The 11,913-nt window shown below is 37.3% G+C and overlaps 1 protein-coding gene across 1 annotated transcript in view; it reads right to left on the bottom strand.

Moving 5' to 3' along the window:
• Positions 1 to 5,252: 5,252 nt before the first annotated feature.
• Positions 5,253 to 11,913, bottom strand: part of CYLC1 (cylicin 1) — a 66,828-nt gene continuing 60,167 nt past the window's right edge. The window contains exon 7 of the mRNA XM_007534015.3: positions 5,253 to 5,405. Coding sequence (XP_007534077.2) covers positions 5,373 to 5,405 — 33 coding nt within the window. The 3' untranslated portion in view covers positions 5,253 to 5,372. The remainder of the gene's footprint in view (positions 5,406 to 11,913) is intronic.

The following is an 11,913-nucleotide window of genomic DNA, read 5'->3' as shown; positions in this document are numbered from 1 at the left end:
TTTATATACTTTTGTTTTTCAACTTCAGACCTTCAAATTTTTTTCTTTCTGAACTGGAACATTTTCCCTTTACTGTTTTACATAGTGTCATTACTGAAGAGTTACTACATAATTCTCCCAATAAAATTGTTAATATAAAGTTCTTTCTTCTTATATACTCTTATTTTTCATATCATTACACCATTTAAACAATATATGACACATTCTATAATATTTTTGTATATATGTTCACTGCTATGCTTATGTGTGGGAGCATTTTTTTAATATTATGGTAATATCCAAATGAGAGCTTTTTAAAATTTTTTATTTATAAAAAGGAAACATTGACTAAACCATAGGATAAGAGAGGTACAACTCCACACAATTCCCACCACCAGAACTCTGTATCCCATCCCTTCCCCTGATAACTTTCTTATTCTTTAACCCTATGGGAGTATGGACCCAAGGTCATTGTGAGATGCATTGAAGGTCTGGCTTCTGTAACTGCTTCCCCGCTGAACATGGGCATTGACAGTTCGATTCATACTCCCAGCCTGTCTCAAAATGAGAGCTTTTATATTGAAGACATCTTATTTTACAAGTCTGCAGTTTCTTCAGTTTCAAATTTCCCCATATCTCAGAACACCTTACTTATGCAAAGTCTCACCTTCCTCTGCCCAACAAGGCACGGGGACACCTATAGTCCTTATTATTCTTTACCTTAACCCTGTTAAGTGACCTCAGATCTTCATCATAGGCTAAGTGTATGTAACTATGATGGAGATACTACATAATACCAAGCAATGGGATCCTTCTATATGACACAGAAGGGGGACCAAGGCTGTGAGAGCAAGTGTTTTCCAGATACCTAAGCACCTATCATAGTGGAGCTGAGGGGTTGTGCCTATGTGTCAGCAACTATATTGTAAATCATTAACCTCAAAATTGAGTATAAGAACTTTTTTTTTTTAAAAAAAATGGAATGTACAGGTCTTAGAAAAGGATGGCAGAGGACTTAGTGGGGGTTGTATTGTTATATGGAAAAATGAGAAATGTTATACATTTACAAACTATTGCATTTACTGTCAGACATTAATCCCTCAACAAAGGGGGAAATTAAAAAAAAAGGAAAAGGAATGTGTTTATTTTTTATTGGAAATTCTTAAAAACTATTTATGCCTGGATCTTACTTCAAGATATTCTTTTTTAAAACTTTATTTTATTGGATGGAACAGAAAGAAATTGAGAGGGGGGAGATAGAAATGAAGAGAGATACAGAAAAACACCTGTAGCACTGCTTTGCCACTCTTGAAGCTTTTCCCATGCAGGTGGGGACAGAAGGTTTGAAGCTGAGTTGTTGTGCATGGTAAGACATGCACTTAACCAGGTGCACCACCACTCAGTCCCCAGATATTAAGTAGTTGATTTAAAGAGGACCCAGGGATTGGGTTTTTTAAAGCAATCCAGGTAGTTAAGAAGTTCAAGCAGAGAGGTAGGGAAGTCAAGATTGTGGCTTGAGGAGAACACCTGGCCTACCCTTTGCAAAAAATTTGCTCTAAACTCAATTCCAAGTGAGAGAAAAATCACATGGTAGATGTCCTTCACCTCTGAATTATTTACAGTAGATAGCATATGGAAAAAGCCCAAATACCAAACCAGTAATGTCCATCCAAAGAAGTTATGGGGTACAAATATAAGAGAATGGTTCTTTGTGATCAAAAAGGTACCATTCTATTTCTTAGAGCGAAATAGATGAAGTTTGGTGGTGATTATACTGAGCACAATATATGAAAGACAACTACCAGATAGTTTAGCTATATATACTTTTTATCATTTTATTTGGAGATTAATGGTTTACAATGCAGTTGTAGTTACATGAGTACACTTTCTATTCTCCCTGTGATGTGTATGCAAGATAGTTTCATCCCCAAATTAAGTTCATTTCCTCCATCAGACACCATGACCCAATATCCTCTTCATCTCTTCAATTCCCCTTCTACCCAATAGCCTTTACTTTGGTTCAATACACCCCACATAGACTAGGTTTCCTTTGTGTTTTCCCTTTCTATTCTTTGCAAACTAGCTCCTAGTTCCACCTGTCTCCGAGGATCCACTGGGGGATGGAGGTCAAGAGTGGCCCCTAAGGGTCCCAGAGCAGCTCAGCATGTCAAGGGTGATGTGCGCAGGGAGACAAACAGTCAGCCCTGGGAACAACCTCAGAGGGCAATTTGTTTATTTGAGAGAGAAAGCAAGTACATATACCCATTGCTTAGGTAGAAGGTCAAGGTAATCATTAACCCAAGCACAGAGCAACACAATGCATAGCCGCATGTTGACCTATAAACTATTTGATCACAAATGAAGAATTACCATACAAGGTTTGATCACAAGCTTCACAATGCATATTTCCCTGGGGGTAATTTACAGGCATCTCAGGGTAAATTACAGACACTTCAGAGGAAGGGGAGGAGGAGGGACAGTTGAGCAAAACTTATGTGGTGGCTTTCAAGTTAGGCCAAACACAATATATAGTAATTCATGGCCTTTAAGGGGAGAGGAGAGGCACATGCACAAAGGTAGTCCCCTCTCAGGGGAAGCCATCCATCATTAGTTCAAGAGGTCAGGGGAACCTGACCTTCTCTTGACCTAAAGGGAGAGCTGGGGGTCAACCCCCTTGAACCCCATGGAAACAGTGGCCTGGACTTCCCGGTACAGTTACCCTATTCTCCAACAATTCTTGTTGCCTAAATTACACCTGTGAGATAATTAAATATGTGTCCTTCTCTTTTCATCTTACTTAACAGGATGCCTTTAACTTCTACTCAAGATGAGGCAAAGGAGATAGCTTCTTTTTTTTTTTTTTTTTTGCCTCCAGGGTTACTGTTGGGGCTCAGTGACTTCACCATGAATCCACTGCTCCTATAGTCTGTTTTTTCCCTTTTGTTGTGGTTATTATTGTTGTTGATGTCATTGGTGGATAGAACAGAGAGAACTGAAGAGAGAATTGGAAGACAGAGAGGGTGAGAGAAAGAGACCTTTTTCACTGCTTGTGAGGAGACCCCCTGCAGGTGGGGAGCAGGGGGCTCGAACTGGGATCCTTACGCTGGTGCTTGCTTTTTAAATTTTTTTCTTTTATTTAAGAAAGGATTAATTAACAAAACCATAGGGTAGGAGGGGTACAACTCCACACAATTCCCACCACCCAATCTCCATATCCCACCCCCCTCCCCTGATAGCTTTCCAACTCTCTATCCCTCTGGGAGCATGGACCCAGAGTCATTGTGGGTTGTAGAAGGTGGAAGGTCTGGCTTCTGTAATTGCTTCCCCGCTGAACATAGGCGTTGACTGGTTGGTCCATACTCCCTGTCTGCCTCTATACTCCCAGTCTGTCTCTCTCTTTCCTTAGTAGGGTGGGTCTCTGGGGAAGCGGAGCTCCAGGACACATTGGTGGGGTCTTCAGTCCAGGGAAGCCTGGCCGGCATCCTGATGACGTCTGGAACCTGGTGACTGAAAAGAAAGTTAACATACAAAGCCAAACAAATTGTTGAGCAATCATGGACCCAAAACTTGGAATAGTGCAGAGGAAGTGTTAGGGGGATACTCACTGCATACTCTAGTGTACTTTTGCTTTCAGGTATATATTTTGCAGTAGTTTATGGATATGTGTGAACATATGCTCTCTCTCATGTGCGCTTAACCGGTTGTGCTACCACCTGACCCTTGCTTCATCTTTCTTAACAGTTGAGTATGTATATTTTGTATGTATACTACAGCTTAATCATTTATCTGCTAGTTATATGGGTTGCTCTCAAGTTTTGGCTATTATGAATTGTGTAACAAGTCCAACAGTAAGGAAATCAATGGAAAAAATAAACCAGTGTAACTACAACAAACTAGAAAAAAAATTCTGCACAACAAAGACAACCATCACCAAAACAGAAAGACACCCTGCAGCATGGGAGAAGAACTTTACATGACATACACCAGGACTAATAATTCAAATATTAAACTCAGCGACCAAAAAAAGACATAAAAGAAATAAACTACCCCATTAAAATGGGGGAAGGACATGGACAGAGTGTTAATGATAGAAGATATCCAGAGGGTCAAAGACATGAAAAAATGGTCAAAATCACAGATGATCAGAGAAATACAAATATACAAAGAGATAATATATCACTTTACAGCTGTTGGAGAGGGCATGGTTGAAAAGAAACCCTTCTACACTGCTGGTGAGAATGCAAGTTAGTTCTCTTCTGTGGAAAACAGTTTGGAGAACTCTCAGAGTGCTAGAAATGGACCTACCTTATGGTCCGGTCCAGCAATTCCTCTCCTAGGGATTTATCCAAAGGAAGCAAAAAACATCTACCCAAAGATATCTATTTATACTTATATTTATTATATTTCTTTTAAGACTGTAAAAGGTCTGGCTCCTTCTATTCACTATGTAATTGTATATCAGATGACTTTGGGTTGGGGCTTTTCAGGTCCTGGTGCACAACAATGGAGGAGGACCTAGGTGAGGTGTTACAATGTTTTGCAGAAAACAGAAATTTTACACATCTACCAACTATATTCCTTGTTAACTGTAAACCATTAACTCCCCAATAAATAAAAGGAAAATATACATGAAAAAAACTTTATTAAACTAGTTATTTAATTAAGATACCATTATACATCATATGATTTTAGGTGTGTGTAACTGAAAGGATGGGTATTTATTTATTTATTTATTTATTTATTTATGCCTCCAGGGTTATTGCTGAGGCCCTGTGCCTGCACTATGAATCCACTGCTACTGGAGGCCTCTTCTCCCCCCCCCTTTTGCTTCCCTTGTTGTTGTTGCTATTGTTGTTGTTGGATAGGACAGAGAGAAATAGAGAGAGGAGGGGAAGGCAGGGAGGAGGAGAGAAAGGGATACACCTGAAGAACTGGTCCACTGCTTGTGAAGTGACCCCCCTGCAGGTGGGGAGCTGGGGGCTCAAACTAGGATCCTTAAGCAGGTCCATGTGTTTCACACCATGTGTGCTTAACGCACTGTGCTACCACCCAACCACTGGCATTTTTTTCCCTTTTAATCACTAAATAAAAGATACATTTTACAAAATGTGATAAGGACATCCAAGGGTCATTGTAAAATTCTAACCTAAATTTCAGACATGGAGTAAAATACAAGAGTATTTTTACCTGCATAGTTTGCTTATACAGTCATTAAGACACATATAAATCAACTCTACAAAATACACACAAGAAAAACCAAAAACAGGCTCTGGTACTAATTGAAGACTTGTTTTTATTATTTTCAGTCCCACAGAAGTAGAAATGCTCATTTGAGAGTAGCAAGTATTTACTGTGGTAAGGTCATTCTACGGAACCAAGCAATTTGTTGTTCTCTACAGGAATTTATGAATCCACTTTGCTTCAGGCTGAGGAATAAAGCAAAAAAAAAAATTAAACTTTCAATCATTTCAGATTTCTATGGTGTAAATAAAGGTCTATACAAAAATAAAGCTTGCTATAGTTTAAAGTGAAGTTCTGTATTCTTTTATTATTTTTATTAAAAATGCTAGTCACTTTAATCTTCCTTTGATCTGGTAATAAAAAATACAAGATAGAAACAGGACTATATATATTCATAAATCTCCCTGGAAGATCCTCGTGACCTCTGGGATATGTGAATTAGGGCAAACTGAGTCACCAGCATTTTTGTGGAATAAAGTCTTAGCAGTGGTAAATTATCAGGATAATATCATACAACTGTTTCAACAGACTAGAGTTTTAAAAACTGATACTAAAAGACAAAGCACAAAATATATTGAAATAATCAACAGTCACATCCAATTCTATCACACCAACGAAATATTTTCTCAATTCTATATTATTAGCTTTTGTCTTAAAACAGGCAGATTTTTGCTTAGTTGTAATCCCATGGTATTTTTCTGTTTCTTTATTTAAAATATAGTATAAAAATCTCTATTTAATTATAAATGTGTCATAATTGTCATTTCAATAAAGGTATATATTTATATTTGGATAATGCAATATATATATTTATGATAAACTAGTTGGTCATATTTTTTTTAAAAAAATGTATTTATAAAAAGGAAACACTGACAAAAACCATAGATGGAGTGTTGGGGTCCATGATTGTTCAACAATTTGTTTGGCTTTGTATGTTAACTCTCTTTTCAGCCACCAGGTTCCGGATGCTAGCAAGATGCTAACCAGACTTCCCTGGATAAACAACCCCATCAATGTGTACTGGAGCTCTGCTTCCTCAGAGCCCCACCCTACTAGGGAAAGAGAGAGGCAGACTGGGAGTACGGATAGACCAGTCAATGCCCATGTTCAGCGAGGAAGCAATTACAGAAGCCAGACATTCCACCCTCAGCAACCCACAACGACCCTGGATCCATACTCCCAGAGAGATAGAGAATGGGAAGGCTATCAGGGGAGGGGATGGGATATGGAAATCGGGTTATGGAATTGTACCCCTCTTATTCTATTGTTTTGTTAATGTCTCCTTTCTTAAATGAAATAATAATAAAAAAACCATAGATGGGTACAACTCCATATTATTCCCCCACCAGAACTTTGTATCCCATCCCCTCCCCTGATAGAATAGGAATGCAATATATATTTACTATGCTCTTAATTTTAGACATTTAGTTTTCTTTTTTAAATATTTATTTGTTTATTCCCTTTTGCTGCCCTTGCTGTTTTATTGTTGTAGTTATTATTGTTGCTGTCGTTGTTAGATAGGACAGAGAGAAATTAAGAGAGGACAGAGAGGCAGAGAGAAAGAAAGACACCTGCAGACCTGCTTCACCACTTGTGAAGCAACTCCCCTGAAGGTGGGGAGTTGGGGAATCTAACAGGGATTCTTACAGTCCTTGCGCTTTGCGACACCTGCACTTAACCTGCTGCACTACTGCCAGACTCTATTTTGTTTTCTTTTTATAAACAGAATGCACTATTATTTTGTCATACTCTTATCTTATGTCTCTTGATTTAATTCTATCACTTGGATCTGCTGCTTACTACTTAGATGTACTTAGATTAAAACTTCTGGACACAATCATAATCTTGTTCATCTTTCATGGCCCAATATTGTTGAATGAGTTTATGATTAAATGAATTCATAAGTTGGAAACATTAAAATTCATCTTAATTCTGAAAACTGAATAATAATCCCTTCAAGTATTTTTCCGGTAATTTCTTAATCAGTTCCATATTATATAATTCAAGAGATGTGGAGTGAAAGTCACTCTCTTGGTCATTTGTGGTATATATCGATAAAAGAAATATAGTAATGTGTGTGTTTAACCAAGTGTTCCACCACCTAGTCCCGATAAAAGAAATATAGTTCTGCCCTCAGATAAGTTGCCTAAACAGTGAGTGTACTAAATCAATTATGCAGTAGAAGACTGCAACTCTAGAAAAAAAAAAAGTGAAGTGGGTCCCAGATCAAATCGATGAGGTTTACAGTGAAAGGTATGTATATACTTTTCCCAGACTTGTGAGCTACTGTCTTTCCTGATTCGGCTTTCTGGTCCTATTCCTGACTCTGACACCATCTCCCTAGACAATACCTTTAGCTGATCCAAATGTTAGCTGTCAGGCTCAGGAAAAAATTAGTAAAGTCATGGGCCCTTTAGAATATACCTAAAATAGACCTATTAGTTTTTCTGAAATGAAGACCCCAAATCTCATCTGCTATACTATTACCTTTAGATTCCGTATATGTTCTGCTTTATATCTTAATGCTTTTTCAGACACCAAGTTCCAGATGCTACCACCATCCTGACTTCCCTGGGCAGACAACCTCACCAATGTGTCCTGGAACCCCACTTCTCCAGGGCCCTGCTCCATTAGGGAAAGATAGAGACAGACTGGGCATATAGGTCGACCTGCCAATGCTTATGTCTGGCAGAGAAGAAATTACAGAAGACAGACCTTCCACCTTCTGCACTCCGTAATGATCCTGGTTCCATACTCCAAGAGGGATAAAGAATAAGAAAGCTTCCAATGGAGGGGATGGGATAAGAAACTCTGGAATAAGCAGTGCCAAATTCCTAAGTAATATTCCTGAAATGTCTAATGAACATAGTGAAGGTCAATATTATTAGTTCAGATTAATGAATAGAAAAATGGCACTACAATGAAGGGAAAACCAATTATATATATATTGACATTAATTCTGATTTAATGGTGACTCATTCATGCTTCAATTTTGAAATTTAGTTTAAAGTTTAATATTATCTGTATATGTAGATGTGTCAAATAAATGTTCAATGAATTGTATTGATTAATATTTTATAACTTGCTATGTTTGGAGATCTAGATACACTTGTCTAAGTACTAGAATAATCCAGATGTGGAATACTTTTATCACTCCTAAATAGTGCTATGTGCACTTTAATCACAAATTTATAAGCAGTGAACTGACATCTATATTTCAATTTGCAGTGTTGAGATTATAGAGGGGAAAATACCAAAAAAATAAAGTTATTAGGAATCTATTACAGTGTTATAGGCATGACATTATAGTGCCTGGGACCAAGGTGGTAGCAATGTAATTAATAAACAGTGGTGAAATTTTAGATATATTTTGAGTTAAAAGGATCCATCCAGTGTAGTGAATAGCAAAGAATCAAAGATTATTTTGATATTATTTCTATCTTAAAGGGAATGTGTCTTTGTTATACACGACACTTTTTGGAACTTATAAATAGATAGCTATTATGAGGACAAAGGGATTTTCTAGTCATTAATTAATGACTGATTTTGAATAAGTGTTGGAATTCATAAAATGCTTTTCTGAATACTTACCTTTCTACTTTTTAGGGATCACTTGTATAAAAAATAATAATGGAGTGCTTATGTGTTATTTTGTTACTTTTTAGGGATCACTTGTATAAAAAATAATAATGGAGTGCTTATGTGTTATTTTGAGTTTTACTAGTTTCAAGAGAGGTTACAAATGAAGGGAAAAAATATATGTTCAGTTATTAGAGGGAAAATGTAAGTTTTATGACAATTGTAATACATGTGCCTGTATATTTTCCCTGTTGAACTCACTGTTTCACATAGAATATTTATTCAAGAAGTATTTTTTCACAAGTGGTGAAGCAGGGCTGCAGGTATCTCTCTGTCTCTTTCCCTCTCTGTTGCCTCTTCCCTCTTGATTTCTGGCTGTCTCTATCCAAATAAATAAATAAAGATAATTAAAAAAAAACATAGACAAACTGAGAGGAAAGCGATAGAGGGAGAGCAAAAGACAGACATATGCAACAGTATTCCATTACTTGTAAGAGCTTCCCCACTGCAGATGGGGACCAGGAATTTGGACTCAGGTCCTTGCACATGGAAATGTGAGTGCTTGACCAGGTGCACGACCACTGGAAAAATATTTTAAAAATAAACTTTTAACTTATAACCAGGATTTGCTCTGGAAGAATCTAAAATCCAGGGAGTTGGGAAAAATGAAAGAAAGAGGAGAGAAATGAAATAGAAGAGAGAGAAGTGCAGACAGAGAGAACGAAAACAACTACTGTCTTGAAATATGGGAAAGAGGTAGTTCTATGGTAAAGCACAGAAGTTGCACATAATAGGCCCCAATTTTGATCCCCAGTAACACACATGCTGTAACGATGCTCTGGTATTCTCTCTCCCATTGAATCAATAAGCTTGTAACTTAATCTTAGAACTAAATTTCAAATTCATTTCCTTGTCTACTGAAGCTTAGAACTTAATAGAATAGAAAATATAATAGATAATAATATGAATGAGAAATCTGAAAATATCTAACAGAAAAATGAAAATAGATTTCATAATAGTAGATTCCCAATGGAAGCATTTAGAAAAAATAAATATACTAAGACTGAATTGTAATTTGAATTGGGGAAGACATGACAGTAATGGAGTTAGAAAAACATTAATCTCAAGAGGGAAAATAAATCCAGAGTACTATAAATTGATGGAAATTAAGGATAGAGACACATCCCCTATGAAAGCAGTAGGTCACAAAATAGTAAGAATGAAGATAAAGCCATAGTACTTGGTGACTTTTTTTTTCAGGGGACTAGTCAGAAACATATTTAAGGGAATAACTAGAGGAAAAATACAGGGAAGATAATGCAAAAAAAGCACTAGAATATATTTGAAAATAAAGTTATAATGACAAATAGAATGAAAATAAAGAGAATAATATTTAAAAAAGGGATAGGTAGTGATGTGCATGAGTTAACTTTGTATTCATTGTGGAAGCAAACCAATTGATAATGTGTATACATAAGAAATGCCCACAAAACTTTCTTATTTAAAGACATAAACCAGAGTATAGAATAAAAGAAATTTAAAAAAATCAACCTGAACCTAGAATTGTTTGGGTCATTAAGTAACACAGAATTTGAATAGTTTGTTACAAAAATACAATGGAATGATTTAAAATGAAGGCAATAATAACTTTAAAATAGATTGAATCAAGCAATAACTACGTCAGAATAAAAATAAAAATTACCTCTCAAGTCTCTAAAATCTTTTTAGAATGTCTAGTAATCAGAGGGGTACAAATATCTTTTTTTCTTTTTTCTCATTTTTTAAATTTTTGTAGTTATTATTGTTGCTGTTATTGATGTCTTTGTTGTTAGATAGGTTCGAGAGAAATGGAGAGAGGAGGGGTAGACAGAGAGGAGGAAAGAAAGATAGACACCTGCAGACCAGCTTCACTGCCTGTGAAGTGACTCCCCTGCAGGTGGAGAGCCGGGGGCTCGAACTGGGATCCTTACAAATATCTTTTTTTTTTAAAGAGCCCATATTTCTCCCAGTCTTGGAACCTCTAGGGTGGGGCTCACTTTCTGCAGGGTTCTCTTAATTCATACCATTCGATACTGCATCTGCTCATCGCAATCTAATCAATGCAACCAGTTTCACCTCAGTATGTTTCACTTCAGACTGTGTCCAGAGACATCAGGCATGGAATGTCAACCCTTCAGCTTCATTACTCTGGTGATACCTTTCTTACCTCATAGGACTCCTTAATTCCATTTTGGGTGGTGCAATTCTTAACAAAACCTCAAAACCTAGGTATAGACCAAGGCCCATGAGATAGGGTACATATACATATGTATCCATAAGTTAGAGGAAATATATACCTTAAAACAAAAGTGCACAATCATTTGCAGCAAGTCAATAAATGCAGCAAGCAAGTAGAAAGGCCTAAAATGACACCATAAGGTACCTAATGAAATAGTTTCTACTTAGACCTAGATACCCTCCTCACCTACCTCCTATTAATCTTCCCTCAATCACTCCAAAACTAACCTTTTCAGACAAAGTAAGGGCTACAAAAGCTGAATAACGGCAAGAGACTGACACACTTTAATGACTCTCAGTCATTACCAGGCCACCCCGTCACCTGGGCCCCTACTCAGGGAGTCCTGGGATTCCCACACAGACATGATGGGCCTAGACCTCTAAAAGATCCCCCTCTCCACTGTTACTAGTCATCCCCATCAGGAACAACAAAATGGACCCCTTTCTGGGCCCCTATAGGACCTTGCCCTCAGTGTGGATCAACAATGTTAGGGACTGTTACATTCTCCAAAGGGAGGTTTGATAACATACTCTACCTACAACCCAAGGAAGTTGGGTCCTGAAATTAGTGCAGCCTGAATGTTCTTAGCCGTGACCATAGAAAGTGAGATCAGACCTACAGGAATATGAATGTTACATAGGCTCCTGTGTTGTATGTGGGTTCCAGAATCAATCAATGGGAGTTACAATTAACAATATTTATATACTTTCCCCATATTTGGGAGCTACTCTCTTCCCTTATCCAGCTTCTTAGTCCCTTTTTCCAACTATGACAACATCTCCCCAGACAATAACTTTGGGTCCACCTGCATAGTAGATGTCAACTCAGGCAAAAAC

Source organism: Erinaceus europaeus, chromosome X (genome assembly GCF_950295315.1).
Source record: "Erinaceus europaeus chromosome X, mEriEur2.1, whole genome shotgun sequence".
NCBI classification, from domain to species: Eukaryota; Metazoa; Chordata; class Mammalia; order Eulipotyphla; family Erinaceidae; genus Erinaceus; species Erinaceus europaeus.
The sequence above is the reverse complement of the archived record's forward strand: the minus strand, read 5'-3'. Positions and strand labels throughout refer to the sequence as shown.